Source organism: Hemicordylus capensis, chromosome 4, assembly GCF_027244095.1.
Source record: "Hemicordylus capensis ecotype Gifberg chromosome 4, rHemCap1.1.pri, whole genome shotgun sequence".
NCBI classification, from domain to species: Eukaryota; Metazoa; Chordata; class Lepidosauria; order Squamata; family Cordylidae; genus Hemicordylus; species Hemicordylus capensis.
Genome location: NC_069660.1, coordinates 313,647,710 through 313,673,649, shown reverse-complemented (window position 1 = coordinate 313,673,649; position 25,940 = coordinate 313,647,710). Strand labels below are relative to the sequence as shown.

The following is a 25,940-nucleotide window of genomic DNA, read 5'->3' as shown; positions in this document are numbered from 1 at the left end:
AGCTGGAAGCTTCCAGTGCTTGGTGTAATTATTTTTCTTTAGTGTTTTTCATTAAAGTTTTATTATCCTTTACAACATGAAACATTGATTATAAGCCTAACTAAATGTACAATATTAGCATTTCTTGTTGATATGAGTGTCTTGATGCCTTCTAACGTTTTATATCCTTGCTAGTCTTGTGGTTGCAAGCATGAATTGCTAAGCAGAGTCTGCCCTGCATTGCATTTGATTGAGAGACTACATGTGAACATGTAATAAGATATGGATAGGGCTGCTCTGGAAAGGGCAGCTGCATGTTTGCATGCAGAAGATTCCAGGTCCCCTCTCTGGCATCTCCAAGACAGGACTGAGAGGGACTTCTGCCTCTAACCTTGGAGAAGCTGCTGCCAGTCTGTGTAGACAATACTGAGCTAGAAGGATCAATGGTCTGACTCATTAGAAGGCAGCTTTCCATGCTCCTGCTGATTTCTTGCTGATCAAACTCTTCTCTAACTGTGAAAGTATCAGAAAGATGCTAGAGATTAGCAGCTGCCATTAATACAGCCCATGTACAGTCTGAGTTGGTCCTTAAAGTTGTAGAAAAGCTAGCTTGAGCAAGACATCACACAAGGCCACATTTTATGCTGACTATTCTTTAGAATCTAAACCACTGTATGAGTTTCCAAATGCTTAATGGAACCATGGCTTAGAAGTGCTTAACTGTTTTCTTTTTCCATCTGCTGAGCACTTCCGGTCTCCAGGTGCAGTGGGCATAACTATATATTGCCAATTCGTGTGTCCCACCAAATTATAGTTAGCACAAGCCATTCCTTAGAATTCCATTTAAGTCACGATTTCTGGGTTGCCAGCCAGTGGCATCTGGTGGGCTATTGTGTGAAACAGGATGTTTGACTAGATGGGTTTTGGGCCTTATCCAGCAGGGCTGTTCTTATGTTCCTATGGTAGAGCATGGTTTATCAATTCAGATAATCCCACCAAAGCTAAGGAAGCTTAACCATGATTTGATGTGATGTCTAAATTGAGAAACTGCTTTGTACAGCAGAGTGTTTCAGTATCACCCCTTGAGCTACTGTGAAGAGTTTTCAGGACTATTTGTGGCTCAGTCTAGCAGATTTTAAAATTAAAAGTTGTAATACATTTCATTTTGAAAAACCAAATATTGAAATATCTATCAAATGCAGACTGCTTATTATTAAAAAGACTTTAAAAGAAGAGTGGTGGTGACAATCAATTATTGGAATTGAACTGGCATATTGTATTACTTGCCAAGTGACAACATACATATTCACCTACACGTTAAAATGTATTCAAATAGATAATGGGAGTATTTATTTTTGCATGTGGGAAATGTAGCAACTAGGGAGCTCCCACCATGCCCTGTTGCGGGGTGTGTATGTGTGCGTATGCACATTGCTGCAGTGCAGCTTCTAACTAGCTGTGTGAGCACAATATAATGATGTAGCTGTGTGGCACCACTGCAAAGGGATTGAAGTACTACTGTTTCCAGTTTATATAACTCTTAGAAGATAGGACTGTACCATGTTTTAATTGTGGGTGTGCATTAATTGAGGCCCTCTGTGGCATTCAGTACCGCCCACTGTGATATCCTTTTGGACCGCCTCTTGGGTATAGGGACTGGGGATGGTGCATTGGAGTGGTTCCACTCCTTTCTTGTGGGGAGGTTCCAGAAGGTGGTGCTGGGGGACTTTTGTTCATCTCTTTGACCTCTAGCCTATGGGGTCCCATAAGGTTCAGTATTGTCCCTCATGCTGTTTAACATCTACATGAAACTGCTGGGAGATGTCATCAGGAGATTTGGACTGAAGTGTCATCAATATGCAGATGACACTCAGCTCTACCTTTCTCTGTCATCGGATCCTAAAGAAGCAGTGGATGTGATCTGGAAGCTGTGATGTGAGCTAGCAAACTGAGGTTAAATGCAGACAAGATGGAGGTGCTGCTGGTCAGAAGAAGAGCCAATCAGGATAACGTGATTCAACTGGCTCTGAATGGGGTTGTAGTCCCCAGAGCTGGACCCGGCTCTGCTTTTGGATGCTCAGGTGGAGGCGGTGTCCAGGGGTGCTTTTGCACAGCTTCAGCTGGTGCACCAGCTGCGTGCATCCCTTTCTTGAGAAGGCAGATCTGGCCATGGTTACCCATGCCTTAGTCAAGTCATGGCTGGATTACTGCAATGCGCTTAACATGGGGCTGCCTTTGACGAATATTCAGAAACTTCAGTTGGTACAGAAAGCAGCTGTCAGGGTTCTCTCTGGAACTGCTCTCTTGGAGTATATTACACCTATTTTGAAAGAGCTACACTGGCTGCCAATTTACCAAACCAGATCCAATTCAAGGTGATGATTATTACCTTTAAGGCCCTTAACGGTTTGGGCCCTGGAAACCTGAAGGACTGCCAAGGGTTTCTGCCCAGTCATCAAGGTTGTCAGAGGGGCCTTTGCTCCGTGTGGCGATGTTGGGAGAAGCTAAATTATCGTGCACATAGGACAGAGCCTTGTCTGTTGTTGCCACAGGCTCAGGATGCTCTCCCAGTAAGTGTTCGCTCTTTGACATCTGTGGCTGCCTTTAAAAACCAATAAAGGCCTTTTTATTTGTTCAGTCTTTTACCCCTTAAGGGTTGCCAGGTCTCTCAGCTCTCCTGCTTCTGTTTGTCTTTTTTATGGTGGTTGTTTTTTGGTGGTTTATGATTTTACTGTTTAAATGATTTTAAGGTTTTAAGTTTAATTTTTATGGAGTTTTATTGTATTTAAACCTTTGTAAACCGCTTTGGGATGCCTTATGCAAGGTGATATACAAATGAACAATGCAAAAAGGTAGAAAGTCAATAAGAAATATTACACTGAGTATTTATGCTAACTTACCTTTCTGTTCATTTATTGCAGATATTTCCAGACTTTCCTTTTCAACAGGTAAGTTCTTGTTTAATGATATATGGCTGCTAATTGATTAAACTGTTCTAATTCAAAAAAGTGCCTAAATAAGTACCTGTATGTTTTTTTTGTTTGGATTTTTTTTTCATTTTGTGAGCATTAATTAGGTAATGTTATGTATTTGAAGTCGCATGGTACCTTTTCCCAATGATACAGAATGTTAGAACTGTTGTTGTGTATAGGGGCTTGCAAAGCTGTGTAGGACTGCAGCCCCATGTTAAATGTGGGGAAAGTAATAAGCAGCATATGCACGAATCCAAGATTGAGTTGTAGGTACAAATAACATTTGACCAATATTTTATGCAAGTAATCCAGAGCAATGAAAATAGAGGGTTTCCAAGAGATCTCTGATCCCTGTAAGATCCAGACTATCCTAGCTGTAAACATTACAACAGGTGTCTACAAACCATTCTCTTGGCTTTTGTTTTGTTCTAAAATGAACTCCTTGCTCTTGCTACAACTTTCTAGTCAGTGTGAAGTGGTGAACACTAGCGGCAGTTTTTCATTTGTTCCTCTTGTGTTTCATCTTTTTGTTGTTGAACACTTTAAGGCGTCTGTGTACTGGGGCTTGATGTGTATGGAGTGGATTGCTGTATCCTCTTTTGTAATCCAGCCAGTCCTGCTGAACATTTTACCTGGAACAAAGTTCAGTAATTATGTCAGTCTACGGTTGCAATTGGCTCAGTGTGCTGTGCTTTTTACTGGCATGGCTGAAAGTTTTTTCAGTGCATTCTTTATGAAGGTCTTCAGAGCTCTAGCAGGTATATTCCTGATCTGGGCACCTGAAATGAAAACATTGGGTTTATGTGCCCATTGTTGTGGTCCTGGTGGACCACAAGACAGGTGGTATGCTTGGAAGGCCAAACATCTTGTGTTCCTATTTTTAAAAATAAGTGCTCTGTATTTATTATTGCCATGTGCACTGTGTTAATTAATAAAAAATATCTAAAGCCATAATGAAACCATGTGACTGCAACCAGCCATCAGATTTAATTTAGTTCTCAGTTCCATTGCTTATTGACACAAATCCGGTTAGCAGGGACCAGGGATAGGACTTTGTCACTAGTGCCCTCCCTTCCTCTGCTATCTTTGGAACCACCATCAGCCTCCCTCTTTCCTTGGTTTTAAAAAGAGTTTAAAAACCTTCCTTTAAAAATATAATTTTAAAGACTGGCTGTGATCGTTATCTAGTTTTAATCCTGGCTGCTGTTCTACTGGTCTTACATTATCTGCTTTCTTTTACTTGTTTTAGGATTATTCATTGTATTGTCTTTTTTATTCTTTTATCATGGATTTTATGTTTTTATGCTTTTATTGTAATCTATCCCAAGCAACAGTGTGCTGGAAGGGCAGGATATAAACATTTCAAATAAATAAATACTGCTTTTTCTCTACATACATACTTCTCAATGTATGAATATGTCACTATTTCAGAAAGAAATGGAACCATCAAAGGGAGTGAGTGAGTGTGTGTGTGTTTTAAAGGAAGTTGGTTCATTCCAAGTGAGTTGAATCTCTTCAGGGTGAGGACCATACAGTTACAGTTACAAAATAGTATCTGGACTCTTGTTCTAGTCTGGCATGTCATTCCCCCTGGCCAATGATTGCTTTAATATTGGCAGATGTCAAGACTTCAAGGCACTATGGTTTTATGCCCAGTGCAATGCATGTTCCAAGTTGTGGGTAGGGAAGTGCTAGATCATTTTCCTTATCAACAAGCACTTTGTGTATGCCCTTTGCCTTTTATATAGCCATTGCAGTGTTGATTTGGGCCCCAAGTGTCTGTGAACAATTCTTTTGTTCTTTATGGGAAGCCAAAGAATGTCCAAGAAAAGGATTGAAAGCAAAATAGGCAATGATAATGTTTGTTTGGGTGTGGATATATATTTTTGTTCATAGTTTTGGAAGATGTGGGGCTATAATCTCTATGTTAGGAACTATATTATCATTGCCCATTTAGGGGTCTTGTTCAGCCATGCAAATAGAATTTAACATTTTTACTCTGCCTGTTTAAAAATATTTAGCCTATACTTTCAGGTGCCACAGCATGCTATGAAACGATACTTTTGAATGCACACTTTACTTCTGAGCTAGGCATTCTGGGTGGCTGGACTGCTGTACTAACAGTTTTGGGACTCACACTCCTGTCCTGCCAGCCTCTATTCTTCTTCCTCTTGTCCTGAGTCTTCCACAGTCAATCACTACATTAGGGCAAGCTCTCCAAGGAAGCTTGACCCTCTCTCAGTTTCTGCTTTAGGATGCAGTCAGAAGGGCTGAAAGCCCTATAAATGCAGAAAGTATAAGAAGAGTTGAGGGTGTATATATGAACCATTTTCACTACTTATCCTTTGTAGGCAATTCTGTTAATTCTCCACATCTTCCACGTAGACTGGCAGGAAATTGAGGCAGGCAACTGGAAGTGCACCTAGGTAATTTTGGAGTTTGGACCTTTTGGAGGCCCCCGGTCCCCTGTAAATTAAGCATCATCATGCTCAGCTGGGCGACCACACCACCCGCAACAGACTAAAGAGGATTTGGGGCCCCCAGGGGCTGTGGAGACCCTGGAATTTGACCCAGAAGTCCAGGGGTAAGAGCACCTCTGCAGGCAACTTGCTCTTTCATTTTGGAGTCTCTTAGACCTCTATAAGGATAAGGAAGTGTCTTTAGTCTCTCTACATCACCCTACACTGTTTCCAGCATCGAATATACCCTTTAAATCCCAAATTAATGTGTAATAGCTATTGCTGCCTTGTTCATACTTTCAGCTGCTGACACTCATTAGTCTCCCTTTATTCAAAAGGACTGATGGAAAAGTGGGGGTGAATGGGCGTGGGATCCACTGTAAATGAGAATGATCAAAGCCAAGCTGCACAGCTTCAGCCCAACTGCAGGTGTTGGACTACATCTCCCAACATACCTGATGATTGGGCATTGTGCCTGGGGATGATGAGAGTTGTAGTCCAAAAAGAACTAGCTGGCCAAAATTGTGCAGCCGTGATCTAAACATTGCTCTAAAACAGAGTTAATTATCAGGAAGAGTGTGCAGTTTTTGAAAAAGTAGTCCCTTGCTTTTTGCTTGTTTCATTTCTGGTCTGGTGAGATGAAGCCTTCTCTTCAAGTCTCAGTGACTATATTTATGCAGTCCCCCTGCTTCCAAAGCTAGTCCAGTCCAGCATCCTGTTTTCCACACTGGCTCACCCAATGCCTCTGGGAAACCAAGCAGCAGGAGATGAAGCCATGCCCCATATCCTGCCTCTGCTCCCCTGCAGCTGGTACACATGGGCATACTGGCTCTGGAGGTAGCATATATCCATCAAGATTAGTAACCATTCATGATTTTGTCTACTTCACTTTTGAAGCTATCCAAGCTGGTGGCCATCACCGGTTACTCTAAAGTAGTTTTTCAATAAGTCCATACTTTATTTTAGGAATGTATATCCTGCCTTTTGCATAATTCTCAAGGCAGTAAACAAAACCCCATAATAAAACAAAGCACTAGCAAGTAGTAGATCATACCTATTCATTGAATACATGTAAATTACTGCATTGCACTCTGTGTGGGCCTGCCTTGAACATGGTTTGGAAGCTTCAACTGGTTGAGAATGCTTCTATAATGATACTTGTGGGCGCTAGTGACTATACAAATATTACCCTTATCTTGTGGCAGCTTCATCGGTTGCTAGTTTGCTTGTGGGCGTGATTCAAAGTGCTGGTTTTGATGTTCAAAGCTCTATGTGGTTTGGGACCGAGATACATGTTGTACTGCATATACCCATATGAATCTGCCAGAGTCCTCAAATGCTAATTGCAGGCTCTGTTCTCTGCCTTACCAGTGATGCAGATTTGGTTGGTGATGACCATGGACAGGACCTTCTTGGTAGTGGCCTACTCGTCTTTGGAATGGTCTTTTAGAGGTGCTTCATCAGTCTCCCTCCTTCATTTATAACTATGCATTGTAAAATTTGGTTTTAATGGGTTTCCAGTTTTAATCAGTCTTAGTTCTGTTTGATATTTTATCAGGCTGTTTTTAAAAATGCTTGTTCTATTGTTATTTATGGTTGTGTTTATTGTAAGCTACCCCAAGCAGCAGTGTGCTGGAAGAGTGAAATTGACATATTTTAAATAAATGGCAGATACAGACAAAAGTTCCCCACCAAAGGCTCTTGAGTAAACTTAGCAGACATGGGATAAGGGGACAGTTTGATGTGTGGATTGGTAACTGGTTGAAGGACAGGAAACAGAAGGTAGGAATAAATGGACAGTTTTCACAACGGAGGGAAGTGAGAAGTGGGGTCGCTCAAGAATCTGTACTGGGACCACTGCTATTTTAACTTGTTCATAAATGATCTAGAAGTTGGAGTAAGCAACGAGGTGGCCAAATTTGCAGGTGACACTAAACTATTTAGGGCAGTGAAATCTACAACAGATTGTGAGGCGCTCCAAAAAGGTCTCTCCAAACTGGGTGAGTGGGTGACAAAATGGCAAATGTGGTTCAATGTAAACAAGTGTAAAGTAATGCATATTGGGGTCAAAAACCCCAACTTCTCTCTCTCTCTCTCTCACACACACACACTCTGAGGGGTCTGAGCTGTCAGTTACTGACCAGGAGGTTGATCTTGGGGTAGTGGTGGACAGCTCGTTGAAAGTATCAACTCAGTTCACAATAGCTGTGAAAAAGGCCAATTCCATGCTAGGGATAATTAGGAAGGATTGAATGATTGATAATTAGGAAGGATAAGAGTGTTAATATTATAATGCCCTTTTACAAATCTATGGTGCGGCCACATTTGGAGTACTGTGTACAGTTCTGGCCACCATATCTTAAGAAGGACATTGTAGAACTGGAAGAAGTGCAAAAGAGGCACCCGAGATGATCAGGGGCTTGGAGCACCTTCCTTATGAGGCAAGGCTACAGCATCTGGGGCTTTTTCATTTGGAAAAGAGACAACTATGTGGAGAAATGAGAGAGGTGTATAAAATTATGCATGGAGTAGAGAACAGTTGACAGAGAGAAATTTTTCACTCTCTCCCACAACACCAGAACCAGGGGTCATCCCATGAAACTGAGGGGCAGGAAATTTAGGACCAAGAAAAGGAAGGACTTTTTCACACAGTGCATAATTAACGTATGGAATCCTCCGCAACAGGATGTGGGGATGGCCACTGGCTTGGATATCTTTAAAAGGGGCTTAGACAAACTCATAGAGGACAGGTCTATCAATGGCTACTAGTCCTATGGCTGTGGGCCATCTCCAGCCTCAGAGGCACGATGCCTCTATATACCAGTTGCAGGGCAGCAACAGCAAGAGAGAGGGCATGCCTGTTGGCTTCTCAGAGGCATCTGGTGGGCCACTGTGTGAAACAGGAGTCTGGACTAGCTAGACCTTGGGCCCGATCCAGCAGGGCTGTTTTTAATTTCTTAGGAGCCAGTGACTAAAAATCATTAAAACAGCTGATACAGTTAACGGGGAGGAGGGGAACGTCTAATGCCATTAAAAGCCTCATAGGATAGGACAAACCTTGCCTGTATCAAAAGGAGCATAAGAAAGGCTTCTGGCAATCATGGCTAGGCAGGGAGTTCTGTAGTTTGTACGTCCCCACAGAAAAGGCTTTGGTGGCCACCTGACCTCCAAAGGCAGGGCCAACCAGTGAAGGGCCTTGGAAGATCTTAATTGAAGGGAGAGCTTATCTGAGAGAAGATTGTCCTTCGGTTACATTTCATTGGGTTGCAGAATGAATACTTTATCTTTGAACTTGTGTTAACGTGAAGACTTGTATAGGGGAAATGAATTAAAACCCGTCAAGCAGGAGAAAGCTGGACCAAGCCATTAAACTGCCTTCTTCTTTTTTTTTTTTTAACAATTTATATCCCGCTCTTCCTCCAAGGAGCTCAGAGCAGTGTACCACATGCTTGAGTTTCTCCTCACAACAACCCTGTGAAGTAGGTTAGGCTGAGAGAGAAGTGACTGGCCCAGAGTCACCCAGCTAGTATTATGGCTGAATGGGGATTTGAACTCGGGTCTCCCCGGTCCTAGTCCAGCACTCTAACCACTACACCATGCTGGTTTTGTAGTCCCCCACCCCCACCTCTCTTGGTGGAAAGAGATTCCTGCTTGTGGCAATGCCTGTTAAGCTTTAGTCTTGTAAACCCAACAGCAGTGATACTTCTTTCAAGGGACAAAAGGAAAAGTTGGTATGGGCAGGGTTGGCAAACCATCATCTTGCCTTGATTGGCTTGTTAAAAAAAAATAATTGCTTAATACTATCATGAAATTGGTCTGTTGGTTTCTGCAACTTTGTCAAGAATTCTTTTCCCAAGCTTTATATGTTTCACCCTTTCTTAAACATCTAAATGTGTTAGCTGGAAGTTGCTTTAGGAGATCAGGTGCTATGGTGATAGAGCCCTGCGGATTGGATTGTTTGAGAGCTGAAAAGACTATTCTGAGGAGATTTCATAGCTACATGGGACTGAGTCTGATCTTTGGGATAGGGGACAGGGCCATGGACCAGTGTTCCCTCTAAGAGGGAATCCCAGATGCTGTTGACTACAGCTCCCAGAATCCCTACCTGCAGTGGGCTTTGGCTGAGGATGCTGGGAGTTGTAGTCCACAACCTCTGGGATTTTCTGTTAGAGGGGACACTGCCATGGACAGTGGGTGGGGTGAGCACTGCTGTTATAAAATGCTTGTGTGAACTTCAAAATTTGAAAGGGAGATGCTTACATCTCAAAATCTGAATTAAGGGCAGTTTTATGATCTTAAGGACAGTCTGACTCATTAAGCATTTTGCTGCATCCTGTCTCACACCATCCTTCTGCCAGTACAAAACATGGTTTATTTAGATTGACATGGTTTTTGCTTTGTTCCCTACCTTTTCTCAACACCTCTCCCTCACATCATCTATATAAAACTGTAAGCACTTTCCAGCATGCATAGTAAGCACTAAAACAAACTGAAGATTAAAAAAAAATCACCAGAGAAAACCAAACCTGATAGCATCTCTTAGGGACTACATGGTAACTGCCCTGGAATCTGTTTTGGCTCTTTGTAGCATGTCTTTTCTGTGCAGAACATTTCCATCACAATACATTCTTTCTCTATGGGGAGAATCAACATAGCAGTGGGGACTTTTTCAGTAGTCCTTGGCCATAGCGTGCAGTTGACAATTGGATTAAATATAGATGCTATTGTTCTCCTTGTAGTTGCTGGTAGATAAAGGTCATCCAGAACATTTCCTTTTTCTTTGATTCCAGTTAAATCTTTTTGTAAGGGTGATTGAGTGTGTGCCACTGAATGCATTACTTGATTAGGTAAGTTTGTTAAACTATCACATAAGGGAGTTATCCTACATTTCTCTAATCTCTGTCATGGCTTTGAAGTCCTTGCTACCTACTTTGTTCTTTCTTTTTAATTGAGGCCAATAATATGAGACTTGAGGATTTGAGAATGCAAATCACTGGAGGTTTCTGAGGGCAACTTGTTAAGATTTTGTCATTTTAGAGCTGGATTGAAGGCTCTGCTCCAACCTCTTCATCCATATGTAAAGCCATCTTGCTATGCCAGTCGCCTGGTAATTTTTAAACAGTTTTTAAACAGGGCATCCAGCTCATTCTGTTTACATAAGCCTTATAAGATGGATTAATCAGATTAATTCCATGGATGATTTTACTTTTATTATCTGTGTAAAACAAAAATTATTCAGGTGTGGTGTTAATTGTTTGCTATAGTATTAGGCTTCTAAAACTTTAGAATTGGAAGGGACTGTCATGGTCTTCTAGTTAAACTCCCAGTTTAGAGCAGGGAAAAGTCTTCTCTAGCACCAAAGTTCAAAGGTGTCAATACCTTTTCTTTCTTGCTTCTTCCAAGTCCAGCTTTCGCACCCATAAAGGGTCACGGGGAAAACTGTTGTCCAAATGATTCTAATCTTTGTAGGTATAGACATGTCACAGTTAGGGACGATCCCGGACTGGTCCGGAGGCCATTCTAAAGGCCTCCGGACCGGTCCGGAACTGGGCGGTTCCGTTCAGGTGGGGGGGTGCTTTAAGAGTGGGGGAGGGTTTACTTACCCCTCCCGCTGCTTTCCTGCTCTGGCGCCTGTAATATTAGTAGTAATTGGGGCGGCAGGATACCTCCCTGTCGCCCCTTCCCCACTTTCGCTATGAAAAGCTCCCAGGAGTCTTCTGTGCTTGCGCGCATGTCACAAAGACGTGAAGTGTGCGCACAATGTGCGCGCGTGCAGAGGACTCCTGGGAGCTTTTCATAGCGAAAGTGGGGAAGGGGCAGCAGGGAGGTATCCTGCCACCCCAATTACTACTAAAATAGTAGTATTTTAGTTGCCAGAGGACGCCAGAGCGGGAAAGTGGCGGGAGGGGTAAGTAAACCCTCCCCCGCTCTTAAAGCAACCCCCCACCCCAGTGCCGGACTGCAGTTTGGCGGTTCCTTGCACACCCCTAGTCACAGTATCTAAATATCCTTTCCGAGGCCTTCACTGTAATCCAACCAAGTGCTAGTCTGCACTGTAGGAACAGGGAGGAGAGCTGGTCTTCTGGTAGCAAGAATGACCTTTCCACTTAGCTAAGCAGGGTCCATCCTGGTTGCATATGAATGGGAGACTAGAAGTGTGAGCACTGTAAGATATTCCCCTCAGGGGATGGAGCCGCTCTGGGAAGAGCAGAAGGTTCCAAATTCCCTCCCTGGCTTCTCCAAGATAGGGCTGAGAGAGTTTCCTGCCTGCAGCCTTGGAGAAGCCGCTGCCAGTCTGTGAAGACAATACTGAGCTAGATAGACCAATGTTCTGACTCAGTATATGGCAGCTTCCTATGTTCCTAACATCTCTTACAGTTAAGAAATTCTGCCTGATTTCTAGCCTGAATCAGCCTCCTTGTAATGTCAACTCATTGGTTCTAGTCCTACCCTTAGGAGCAGAAGAGAACGAGTCTACTACTCCTCTTTTGTGACAGCCCTGCAGATACTTGAAGCTATCCTTTCCTCACTTAGTTTTCTCTTCTCCACGCTAAACATACCCAGCTCAACCATTGCTCATAGGACGATTTCCAGCCTCCCCTCTGACTTGGTTTCCCTTCTCTGAACCATTTCATTTGATCAATGTCGTCCTTAAAATATGGTGCCTAGAACTAGTCCCTGTATTCCAAGTGAGATCTGATCAGCGCAGGATAGAGTAGAGCTAATTACTTCTTGTGATCTGAGCACTATGCTCAAAAGAACAGCCCTGCTGGATCAGGCCCAAGGCCCATCTAGTCCAGCATCCTGTTTCTCACAGTGGCCCACCAGATGCTGCTGGAAGCCACAGGCAGGAGTTGAGGGCATGCCCTTTCTCCTGCTGTTACTCCCCCGCAACTGGCACTCAGAGGCATCCTGCCTTTGAGGCTGGAGGTGGCCTGTAGCCCTCCGTCTGGTAGCCGATGATAGACCTCTCCTCCATGAAGTTAATAAGAACATAAGAACTCCTGTTAATACAGCCCAAGATTGTATTTGGGTTTTTAAAAATTTCTTCCTTACACTGTTAACTCATGATTAGCTTGAGGTCCACTAAGACACCTACTTCCTTCTATATGTATTGCTGCCAAGGCAGATTTCCCCCATCCTATACTTGTGAATTTGATTTTCCTTACTTAATGCAGTTCTTTAGATTAATTTCTTTTTAACTTTATCTTGTTGGTTTTGGCCCATTGTTGATGCTGATTCTGAATCTGGATTCTGCCTAAGGTGTTAATGAAATGTTTTTTGAACAGCACAGTGCCTGGACCTCTCTCCAGGTTGGTATAGAGCCATTGATGAACACTAGTTGGGAACTGTTGTTCAACCAGCCATGTGAATTCACCTAGCAATAGTATCTTTCACCATTTTCAGCCATTAGTAATTCATATGTTTTAATAATTGGAAAAGCTCACCTTAAGTGGCGCAGCACGGACATGTTTGACTAACAAGCAGAAAGTTGCTGGTTCTATATTGGACAGCAGCGATATAGGAAGATACTGAAAGGCATCATCTCATTCTGCGTGGGAGGAGGCAATAGTAAACTCCTCCTGTATTCTATCAAAGAATGTTGTCTTCTGTATAGTCACCACTGCCCAGAAGTGCTGTAATGATGCTTCCAAGTGACACACAAACACTTTTCAGGTATGATGTTGCAAGCAAAAATTTAAAAAATATATCATTTTTGTACCCAGGTTTATGTAACACATTACATTTGGAAGTTCTTAGAAACAATTAAGTAGAAAGGTTTTAAGTAGGACTACAGTAATCTGGTTACAAACAATCTGTCTTGGCTCGAGGGATCATGTTATATGATGAAGCACTAAACTTCATTCGGTTATCTTTGCCCTGGTATTAGTATCACTCAATTTTGAGTGATACTAATCACTCAAAAGGGAGGAGAGCTGGTCTTCTGGTAGCAAGCATGAATTTCCCCTTTGCTAAGCAGGGTCCACCCTGGTTGCATTTGAATGGAAGGCTACATGTGAGCAATGTAAGAAATTGCCCTTAGGTATGGGGCTGCTCTGGGAAGAGCATCTGCATGCTTGCATGCAGAAGGTTCCAAGTTCCCTCCCTGGCATCTCCAAGGTAGGACTGAGAGACTCCTGCCCGCAACCTTGGAGAAGCTGCTGCCAGTCTGTGTAGACAATACTGAGCTAGAGGTAGATGGCAGCTGCCTATATTCCTATGATTTGTTTCCTTTGAAGTCTGAAGAACAAGTAAAATGATTTTTGATTTGTTTTACTTGTTCCTGCAGAAGAGTTCTGTGTAACTCCAAATTTCATTTCTGGTATTATTAACATTATTGAGTCTAGTCAACAGTATTGCAACATCCATCCTAATTGTCCTATTTTGTGTAGAGGTTCACATGTATACCACATTGTTATAATAAACAAAATCTGAAATAGAATGGGCCACTCATTGCATATGGAAGCAACTATGAGCATCCAAAGTACTTCAGGGAGATTCTGTCTATGCTTTTGACTGCACTTTGAGGCTACTGAACTCTTCATCCCACAGTAGCCGCTTGTTTTGTCCAAAAGGCCATTGAGAATGGGGGACTTCCAAAACAGCCTTTCATGCAGTGTGAGGCACATGCAAAGAAGTGATTGGGTGCTGTGTGCATACTAGTCAAAGGATTTTAAAGGAGGAAACGGGTAACATTTGCTGAATTACTATATATTATTTTCATCTTTTGTAAGAGCACCAAAACTATACAGGAGGATTTCTGTTGACCTAGTGTAACTATCAAATGGAACACTTGTGTAGACAGTTTTTTACAACATGGTGCTTATGAAAAGAGCCTTGGGGATCTTCACTGATAGCAAGCTGTTAATGGCAGGGTTTTATGTTTCATCCTGATGATTGGTTTCTGGCACCATGCTGGGGGGCATTAGTTTGATGCTGATGTTTACAGGCAAGAATGCCACCTACTATGTAAGGCCTTGTAAATGCTGTCAAGGTACAACTATGCTAAGCTTGTGATATAAGAGCACAACCCAAGATGCAAAGGTTAGGAAAGCATAATATTAAGTTCCAACTCACGATTCTCATTCTGAAATCCCCAAAACTGTCAGTTGTGTGCTATGTAACACAACTCTGGATTTTCTATGATTTTAGACAATATGGTGCTGCTGTAACTTAAGAACATAACAGCCCTGCTGGATCAGGCCCAAGGCCTATCTAGTTCAGCATCCTGTTTCATACAGTGGCCTACCAGATGCCTCTGAAAAGCCCACAGGCAAGAGGTGAGGGCACACCCTCTCTCCTGATGATGCTCTCTTGGAACATTCAGAAGCATATTGACTCTGGGGCTGGAGGTGGCCTATAGCCACCAAACTAGTAGCCATTGATAGACTTGTCCTCCATGAATTTGTCCAAGCCCCTCTTAAAGCCATCCAAACTAGTGGCCATCAGCACATATCATGGCAGAGAATTCTATAGATTAATTATGTTGGTCCTAAATTTCCTTGCAATCAGTTTCATGGGATTATGACCGCTTGTTCTAGTGTTGTGGGAGAAGGAAACATTTTCCCCTCTATCTACTCTCATTCTAATCCATACATAATTTTATACACCTCTCTCATGTCTCCTTATAATCACCTCTTTTCCAAAGCCCCAGATGCTGTTGCCTCGCCTCATAAGGAAGTACTCCAGGCCCCTGATCATCTTGGTCGCCCTCTTCTGCACCTTTTCCAATTCTACAGTGTCCTCTTTAAGATAACGGTGACCAGAACTATATGCAGTACTCCAAATGTGGCTGTACCATAGATTCGTATAAGGGCATTATAATACTCGCATTTTATTTTCAATCCCCTCCCTAATTATCCCTAGCATAGAATTGGCCTTTTTCACATCTGCAGCACACTTAGTCGACACTTTCAATGGGCTGTCCGCCACGACCCCAAGATCTCCCTCCTGGTCAGTCATTGACAGCTCAGACCCCATCAGTGTATATTTGAAGTTTGGGGTTTTTTGCCCCAATATGCATCACCTTACCCTTGCTTACATTGATCCACCTTTGCCATTTTGTCTCCCACTCACACAGTTTGGAGAGATCCATTTGGAGCTTCTCACAATCTGTTTTGGGTTTCACTAAATAGGTTAGTGTCCTTTGCAAATTTGGCCGCTTAGCTTCTTACCCCAACTTCTAGATTATTTATGAAGTTAAGAGCACGGGTCCCAGTACAGATCCCTGGGGGACCTTCCTTCACTCCATTGTGAAAATTGTCAATGTATTCCTACCCTCTGTTTCCTGTCTTTCAACCAGGAACTTGGTCAAAAGCTTTTTGGAAGTCCAAGTAATACTCTTTGATGCCTCTCTGATTTGCTTCTCCAACTCCAGTTCACTCAGCATTTTGTTCTGGAGGGCAATAGCACATCCCTAGCACATCCCATTCAGCCATGATACTTGCTGGGTGACTCTGGGCCCAGTCACTTCTCTCTCAGCCTAACCTACTTCACAGGGTTGTTGTGAGGAGAAACTTAAGTATGTAGTACACCGCTCTGGGCTCCTTGGAGGAAGAGCAGGATATAAAATGTTAAAATAAAATAAAATAAAATCCCTAGTAACATATTTCCTTTCAGTCCTTGTATTGTCACCCACAATGATTCTGTGGAGGATTGTGCTTCTCCTAGGTTTTCTAGCTTGTTGGATTCTATCCCTTCTTTAACATAGTTCCACCCCCAATCCGCCACTCCCTGTCCTTTCAGTATGTATGTATGTATGTATGTATGTATGTATGTATGTATGTATGTATGTGATTTCTATACTGTCCTACCAAAAATGACTCAGGGCAGTTTACATTAAAACAAACTAAAATCAATTAACTATTAAAATGAAAAACTGTAAAAACAACATAAAAGCATTATTAAAACAATTAAAACAGTTTGTAAAACCCTGGAAAACCAGGTGGAACCTTTACAGTTTAAAAACATTTTTAAAAAACCCTGGAAGGCCAGGCCAAACAAATACACATGTGGACAAATGTGCTAGTACTCCTCCACGAAAAAAGAACAACCCACAATTGTCTCTGAAATAACTTGAAACTGACAAAAGTAATTGGCACCCATCATTGTTTATTCCGTATTTAACAAAAATCAGACTTTGCTTTAGAGTTTTGATGCAACAGAATATTTCAAATAATAACACAAATGAAAATAGCATGGACAAAAATGATGGGACCCTTAACCTAATATTTTGTTGCACAACCTTTAGAGGCAATCACTGCAAACAAGCGATTCCTGTAGCTCTCAGTGAGACTTCTGCACCTGTCAACAGGTAGTTTGGCCCACTCTTCTTGAGTAAACTGCTCCATCTGTGTCATGTTTGAAGGGTTCCTTCTCCAGACTGCATGTTTCAGTTCTTTCCTTAGATGTTTGATAGGATTCAAATCAGGGCTCACAGAAGGCCACTTCAGAATAGTCCAATATTTTGTCCTTAGCCATTCTTGGGTGCTTTTAGCTGTGTGTTTTGGGTCATTATCCTGTTGGAGGATCCATGACCTGCGACTGAGACAGAGCTTTCTGACACTGGGCAGCACGTTTGCTCCAGAATGTCTTGATAGCCATGAGATTTCATTGTTCCCTGCACAGACTCAAGGCACCCCGTACCAGACACAGCAAAGCAGCCTCAAAACATAATCGAGCCTCCTCCATGTTTCACAGTAGGTATGGTGTTAATTTCGTTGAAAGCTTCATTTTTCCATATGTGGACATAGAGCTGATGTGACTTGCCAGAAAGCTCCAGTTTTGTCTCATCTGTCCAAAGCACATTCTCTCAGAAGCATTGTGGCTTGTCAATATGCATTTTAGCAAATTCCAGTCTGGCTTTTTAATGTTTTTCTTTCAACAGTGGAGTCTTCCAGGGTCTTCCATTGAGCCCACTGTCACTCAAAAAGTGATGGATGGTGCAATCAGATACTGATGGACCTTAAACTTGGAGTTCAGCTTGTATCTCTTTGGAAGTTGTCCTTGGCTTTTTGTCTACCATGCTCACCATCTTTCTGCCCATTCTGGGGTCGATTTTCCTCTTGCAGCCATGTCCAGGGAGGTTGGCTACAGTTCCATGGACCTTGAACTTCTTAATAATACTTGCAAATGTTGTCACAGGAACATAAAACTGCTTGGAGATGGTCTTATAGCCTTTGCATTTAACATGCTTGTCTATAATTTTCTTTCTGATCTCCTCAGACAATTCTCTCCTTTGCTTTCTCTGGTCCATGTTCATTGTGGGACACACAATGATACCAAACAGCAGAGTGACTACTTTTCTCCATTTAATAGTCGGAATGACTGTTTGCACTATTGGAGACATGTGGTACTAATAAAAGAAAACAGCTAATTTGAAAAATCACTCTAATCCAATTATTTATGATATTTTCTAGGGGTACCAACAAATGTGTCCAGGCCACTTTAAAATATCTTTGTAGAATAAGCAATGCTTTATCTCTCTTCACACTTGCTTTGCTTTACTCGGTGAACTATCAAAGGCATGCAGGTATACAGGGGAGGCATAAGACAGCTTTTCAATGAGCTGTAAGGGTACCAACAAATTTGTCTGCGTGTGTAGGTCTTAAGGGCTCTCCTGAAGGCCAATAATGGACTCAGATTACGGATTTCTGCCAGGAGTGCGTTCCATAGCCCAGAAGCAGCTACAGAGAAGGCCCGACTGAGTAGCCATCAGACGTGTTGGTGGTAACTGAAGACGGACCTCATCAGATGACCTTAATGAGCGGTGGGGATCATGCAGAAGAAGGCGCTCTCTAAGATAACTCGGACATAAGCCATTCAGGGCTTTAAAGGTAATAACCAGCATTTGTATTTTGCCCGGAAACCTATCAGCAGCCAGTGCAACTGTTTCAAGACAGGCATAATATGGTCTCTCCAGGTTACCCCAGAGACCAATCTGGCTGCTGCATTTTGAACTAACTGAAATTTCCAAACTATGTACAAAGACAGCCCCACGTAAAGCACATTGCAATAGTCAAGCCTGGAGGTTACCAGCTGGTGCACCACTGTTTTGAGGTCGTCCTCTTCAAGGAATGGACTCAGCTGTTGAATCAGCCGAAGCTGATAGAAAGCACTCCTGGCCATAGCTTCCACCTGAGATACCCGGGTGAGGTCTGGGTCCAAGAGTACTCCCAAGCTGCATGCCTGCTCCTTCCAGGGGAGTGCACCCCCACCCAGCACAGGAAGATCTAACTCATCCTTCAAATTCTGAGCCCCTACAACAAACACCTCAGTCTTGCTTGGATTCAGTTTCAATTTGTTATCTCTCATCCAGCCCATTACTGCCTGTAGGCAGGCATTTAGAGAATGATTGCCATTTCCTGATGATGCAGATGAAAAGGAGAAGTAGATTTGGGTGTCATCAGCTTACAGACAACACCCAGCACCAACTCTCCTGATGACTTCACCCTGTGGTTTCATGTAGATGTTAAAAAGCACTGGTGATAGAATGGAGCCTTGTGGGACTCCATATAACGGCTCCCATTTTTAGGAGCAACTGTCACCAGCTTCAACATCTGGAATCTACCTGAGAGATAGGTGGAACCACTGCAAAGCAGTGCCTCCTATCCCTAACTCCCCCAGGCGATCCAAAGGGATACCATGGCTGATGGTATCTAACACTGCTGAGAAAGCCAAAAGAACCATCAGAGTCACACTCCCTCTGTCGATTCCCTGGTAAAGGTCATCCATCAGGCCGACCAAGGCTGTCTCAACCCTGTAGCCAGCCCTAAAGGCAGTTTGAAATGAATCTAGATAATTAGCTTCCTCCAAAACTGCCTGGAGCTGGTTGGCCACAACCCTCTCAATCATCTTGCCCAACCAAGGAAGGCTGGAGACTGGCCTATAACTATCCATTGCTAAAGGGTCCAGGGAAGGCTTCTTAAGAAGAGGTCTAACCATTGCCTCCTTCAAACAAGGAGGCACCCTATACTCCCTCAGCAATGCATTTATGATATTAACCAGGCCACCTCCAACAGTAGAATTTTATCCAGGAATAAGTGTCCCACTGATTCTCACTGTTCCATCAGATTATCATTAAGCCCACTATATCTATGTTTTCATTAGAAGCCAAGCACTCCAGCTCGTCCATATTGGCATTGAGGCTTCTTTCATTAGTATGTGTTGGTGTGTGCTAGCTCCTCTATTGTCATTTGACAAGCTGTCATGTGCTTCTGTTTGCTCTACACCTGGTTCTATTCTGTCCCTTTCTGGTTTATCTGAAACATTTCCACCATCACAGCTTAGGCGATTTTGCTTGCCGAACAAGATACCACCCAGTCCCTGTTGGCAACCCACCAGGTGTCATTTTAAAAGCTTCTTTGCAACAATTTTTTATTTTAAGCTCCAGCAGTCTGGTTCCATCTTGATTCAAGTTCAGCCCGTCCCTCTTGTGCAGGCTTTGGTTGCCACAAAATGTATCTTAGTGATTGTTTGGTCTAGGACCGTAAATAAAACTTGACTTGACTATCTTAGTGCCTAATAAACCTAAATTCCTCCTTCTGGCACCACCATCTCATCCACGCTGTTGAGACTCCCTCAGCTCTGCCTGTCTCACTGGCCTTGCCCGTGGAACAGGTAGCATTTCTGAGAATGCTACCCTGCGGGTCTTGGACTTGAATATGTGTTCAGTAGCTTAAAATGTGGACTTCAGTAGCCTAAAATTTGGTTCCAGGACCTCCCATCTACATTTCCCAACATCGCTGGTGACGACATGCACCACAGCAGCTGACCCCTCCCCAGCGCTGCCTTACAGCCTATCTAGATGATGTGTGACATCTGTAATCTTCTCACCAGGCAGGCAAGTTACTGTGTGGTCTACACGTGGGCCACAAACTCATGTTTCTATGCCCCTAATGATTGAATCACTCACTACTAGAAGGCTCCCAACCCTCAGAGGAGTATCGTCTGTGCAAGAGGAGATGGGTGCATCACCCAAGGAAGGAGTCCCTTCTAAGGGAGTATTCTCCTCTTTCTTAAATGGATGTCCTCCTTCCACAAGACCTTCATTCTCCATGACAGCAGAGGAGCTGTCAGCCTAGGAGTTGGATGCCTCTATCATATCCCTGAGGGTCTTATCCACAAACCTCTCTGCCTCTCTGAGATTCTTCAGGTCAGCCGCCTTGGTTTCAAGAGAACAGACTTGTTCCCTGAGAGCCAGGAGCTCTTTTTGCATCAAGTGCACACCCATGACTTCATACATGCAACACTCTGTGCAATGCACTGGGAAGCACTCCCTCTCCTGCTGGCATTTAACCTTCATAACTAGTTTTATTAGCTATTTAGAATGTTTGTTTACTTGAAAGCTAGGTCTTAGCTGCAGTTGTCAGCTAATTAGTTTTAAGCTCTACCTTCCACAAAAAATACAAAAGTAGGGTGGTACTCACCTTCTTCTCATGCTGGGTGTCTCCTTTGTGATAAAAGGGGACTGCTTGTGTGCCTCTCTGCACATATCCTCGCTAAACTCCATGAAAAGCTCCTTTGATATCAGTTAGCAAACTTCTGTTCACAAGTTGTCCAGGTAGCAAACTTCCCCTGGTCTGAGCCTGGTCTTCTTAAAGTGAGCCTCTTCAGGAATGTGGCCCCACCCACAGGTTGTGTGACTCACCTGCAGCTAATCCTCACCCTCTGTCTTTCTAGGCACAACTGAAACTGCCCTGTCAAAAACAAACCCCTAGCCAGGCAGAAATCAAACCCTGGGAAAGACTATCCCTAACAAACTCATCATGTCCTTTCCTCCTTGCTTACTTGTTGATTTATTTATTTGTTTGCTTGCTGCTTTGGGAAAGAAAACAAACCAAGGTTTGCTGGCTCCCCTGGTCTGAGCCTTTTCTTCTCATGAGCTGCTTCCAAATTTCATAATGCTAAAAGGATTCTGTTGGATATCAAATGTCATTTGTTGTACATAGATTAACTCAGCCTTTAATCTGAGTATTGCTAAACTAGGTATTGATAAAATTGACATTTTGGGACATGAACAAGGTATTGAAGGATGAGGGAGGGCCCAAGTGAATGACTAGAGGAGTATGCAGAAAGTAGGGGAGTTGTTCAGACTAAATGTTTACTTTAATCACTGGAGCCCCCTGCCCTTCTGACACACAACTTTTTTATTTTCCTTTTTCTGCTGTTCTCCATATTTTTGTTAGAGATGCTAGATTTTCAGTTAAAATCCATATTCTGTGGTATGTGGCGTCATTACGGCCAGATTTATTATCAGATTTCCCATCTATACTTTATTTTTACATTTATGTCCCGCTCTTCCTCCAAGAAAACCAGAGCAGTGTATACTGTTATGTTTATGTGTCGTGAGCTGCCCAGAGAACAATTTGTTATAGATAGGGTGGTAACCAATAAAGTTCATTATTATTATTATCATTACTATCCTTGCAACAAACCTGTGAGGTATATTAGGCTGAGAGATAAGTGACTGCCCCAATTACACCCAGTGGGTTTCATGGCTGAATGTGGATTTGGATTCTGGTCTCCCTAGTCTTTGAATGGTCTGCTTCTGCTACAAATGTTTAGCTTGGAAGTGCTGACCAAGACAAGGATAGAGGTGAAAGCAGATTTGAGTCAGTCTTTTACTGCAGAAGTCCAGAGGAACTTCTTCCTTCAGGGTTGCAGTGATGGTACAAGATAACATGGGATAAATCGTGGATAGACAGTAAATATTGGCAAGACCCAGAAAGTGATAGACTTCTATACATGCGTGGGTGGATTCTAGCCCATGATGGTAATTGTCTTCCAGGGATCCATCTAATTCTATAATCAGAAAGGGGAAGATTATATAATCAGAAAGGTCTCGGCAAACTCTCAATACTTTGCATGGAGTGTTGTTGTGCCCAGTGGTTTCTGTAATTGTTTCTAGGAGGGTTGAGTGCAGACATTCTTCCCCAGGAGGTTGAGGCTGTTTATTGATTGCTTCTGACCTGTTGGGGTGAATCATAACAGACAACTGGGAGACTGGAATTAGACTGTGCACTGACTCACTCCATGAAGATGGTCAGAACTCGAATAGTAAGCCAGGTAATGTGCACGATACCTGGGAGATACGGAATCCAAACAAAGTTGAAGTGCACTTGTTCCTGATGTTCATGAGGAGCCAGTGCTACCAAGGGATAGTCTAGTTTGTTGAAGGTCCAGATGACACAACCATCAATCTCCTCCTCTGCAATTGGGACTGTCTTTGATACATGTATGAATTATTTGAGCAAAATCTAGGTCCAGGAAGTTTAAAGAGACTCTAGGATCAATAAGTGCCCATCCTAGATTTCAAAATCTAGAGGAAAATCAAGAAATGGGGATGCCCAGGTGCAGGCCACAATCTAATGAGTTTGAGACTGTGAGTTTCTAGGCCCTGGATGAGGTGGTTCTACTGGGCAGGCTGTCAAAATATGTCTTGCTTGGCCACAATAAAGGCATTGGCTGTGGGCCCACTTTCAGCATTTCTTAGCCTCAAGGGCTGAAATGAGGAGTTTGGACCAAAGCCAGAAGTCCAGAATGAGGAATCAAACTAGAATCAATAAGCAAGGACCCCCCCCCCCCCGCTTTTAAAAATTTTATTGGTTTTTACAATATCTTAACAATCCGATTACATCTAATTAAGTAAATATTGACTCCCCGCTCACCAATCTGTGCGATTCATTAACTATACAAATCAACCATTGCTATGATGATTCAAAGCATATATCCTACACATTACAAACTCGATTTTACTCTACCCGACCTGCTATTATTACTAAATTTCAAACCCTGCTGAAAAATCGATATTAGAAAAGTAGTTCTTTAAGTATAGTAAGAATGGTTTCCAATCTTCTTTAAAACATTCCAAGTTTTCATCCCTTATCAGTACTGTAAGTTTTGCCATCTCAGCATATTCCAAAATTGTTATCAGCCAATCTTCTTTTGAGGGCATTTCATTGTCCTTCCATTTCTGCGCATATACTATTCTGGCCGCTGTGGTTGCATACATAAAAAATGTTAAATTTCTTCTGGAGAACTCTCCTTGGGTTATTCCCAGCAGGAAGGATTCTGACCTCTTAGGAAATGTCATTTAAAATTTTTTCTTAAACTCATTATATATCATATCCCAAAAGGCCTTTGCCTTCCCGCAAGATCACCACATATGAAAAAAAGTTCCTTCACAGTGTCCACATTTCCAACATTTGTTTGGAACATTTTTATACATTAATGCTAATTTTTTGGGCGTCAAATACCACCTGTACATCATCTTATAATAATTTTCTTTTAAAGTATAACATGCAGTAAACTTTAAATCCATTTTCCATAATTTTTCCCAAGCTGCGATATCTATATTATGACCCACATCTTGAGCCCATTTTATCATAGTCGTTTTAACCACTTCATCTCTTGTCTCCTCCAGAAGCAGCAGCTTATACATCTTAGAAACTAATTTTTCATCATTTTCACACAGCTCCTTTTCAAATCTCGACATTTGATCCTCAAATCCAACTTTAAGATCCTTCTTATAGATTTCATTTAACTGATGGTACTGAAACCAGTTACTAACCAAATTTTGTACTTCAATTAGGTTTTTTAACTTACAGCCCTTTTCTTGGAAACATAACAGATCCCTATAGGTACCCCATTCAGGTTGCATATTTATCTCTTTACGTGCTAAAGCTTCAATCGGGGATAGCCATAACGGAGTTTTAAATTCCAACCATTTTTTAGATTTTACCCACACTCTCATTAGACTCCTTCTTACATAGTGATTAAGAAAATCTTTATGCACTTTACTTTTATCATACCACAGATATGAATGCCATCCAAACCTTCTATCAAATCCTTCCAGATCAAGTATTCTGGGATTTCTTAATGTTATCCATTCTTTTAACCACGTCAAACAAACAGCATCAAAATACAACCTTAAATCTGGCAGGATAAGACCACCTCTTTCTTTAGCATCTGTTAAATTTTTAAATTTAATTCTTGGTCTTTTCCCTTGCCAAACAAATTTGGTTATGTCCTTTTGCCATTGTTTGAAACAAGTTAAGTGGTTAATTATAGGAATAGTCTGAAAAAGAAAGAGCATTTTAGGTAAAACATTCATCTTCACAAGTGAAATTCTTCCCATTAAAGATAAGTTCATTCTAGTCCATCTTTGCAAGTCAGTTTTTACTGTATTCCATATTTTGATATAATTATTTGAAAACAACAAAGAGTTTTTGTTTGTCAACCAGACGCCCAAGTATTTAATTTTCTTCTCCACTTTCAGTTCACTTATTTCAAAAAAATCTATCATTAGATTTCTGGTCCATATGTTTTGTCAACACCTTCGTTTTGATCTTATTTATATAAAACCCGGCCAGTTGGCCAAATTGTTGTATTTTTTCCAAGAGTCTTCCGATCTTCTCTAATGGATTTTCTAGAAAAAACACTACATCATCCACAAAGGCTCTAAGTTTATACTCCTGTTTCCCAACTTTCGGGCCTTGTATTTGATCATCTTTTCTAATATTTCTACAAAGCACTTCCAGTACTAATATAAAACGTAATGGGGAAAGTGGACAGCCTTGTCTAGTTCCTTTTTGTATTTTACAATTATCTAATAGTTCCCCATTCATAATAATTTTAGCATATTGCTCCGAATATATTGTCTTAATAGCCCTAATAAAATTATTTACAACTCCCATTACATCCAGTAGCCTCGACATAAACTGCCAGGAGACATTATCAAATGCTTTCTCTGTGTCCAGAAAGATCATAGCTATCTGTTTATCATTATGTTTTTCGTAATACTCCAATACATTCAAGACTGTTCTCACATTATCTCTTAATTGCCGTTTTGGCAAAAAGCCTGCTTGATCTTCATGAATAAAAAGTCTTAATACAACCTTCATTCTCCTTGCCAAAATGGCGGCAAAAAGTTTATAATCATTATTTAAGAGTGAGATTGGCCTGTAATTCTTGACTTGTGTTAAATCTTGATCCGGTTTTGGAATTACTGCAATATTGGCATACTTCCAAGACTCCGACACAATTCCTCTTTGCAAAATATCATTCATCGTCCATTGCAAAGGCTGTAATATTTGATCTTTAAAAGATTTGTAGTACGAAGCTGGTAACCCATCGGGCCCTGGCGCCTTATTAACTTTGCTTTGATTTATTACTTCTGTTATTTCCATTATCGATATCGGTGAATTCATAATTTCTATATGGTCCTTAGAAAGTTTTGGAATATTTTGTGTCTTGAGAAATTTGTCGATTTTTATATCTTCTGCTTTGTTTCCTTTATATAATTCAGAATAGTATCTAAAGAATTTCCTTTTCGTCATAGGAAAGCCCATTTTTTGTTAATATCTTGGATATATACTTATTCTTTTTCTCACTTCTAATTTTCCAAGCCAACAACTTGCCTGGTTTGTTTGCAAATTCAAACGACTTTTGCTTCGCATATTTTAGGTTCCGTTCAACCATTTAATAATAACATAGAGAGCTGCTGCTGAAGCACTTTAATGACTTGAAT

The 25,940-nt window shown here is 41.8% G+C and overlaps 1 protein-coding gene across 2 annotated transcripts in view; it reads left to right on the top strand.

The window, feature by feature from the left end:
• Positions 1–25,940, top strand: part of PTK2 (protein tyrosine kinase 2) — a 358,217-nt gene that overhangs the window by 84,539 nt on the left and 247,738 nt on the right. For both annotated transcript variants that reach the window (XM_053243262.1, XM_053243261.1), the window contains one exon: positions 2,901–2,927. Coding sequence is in view for 1 of the 2 variants with exons in the window: in XM_053243261.1 (XP_053099236.1) it covers positions 2,901–2,927 (27 nt within the window). In the remaining variant the exon portion in view is untranslated. The remainder of the gene's footprint in view (positions 1–2,900; positions 2,928–25,940) is intronic.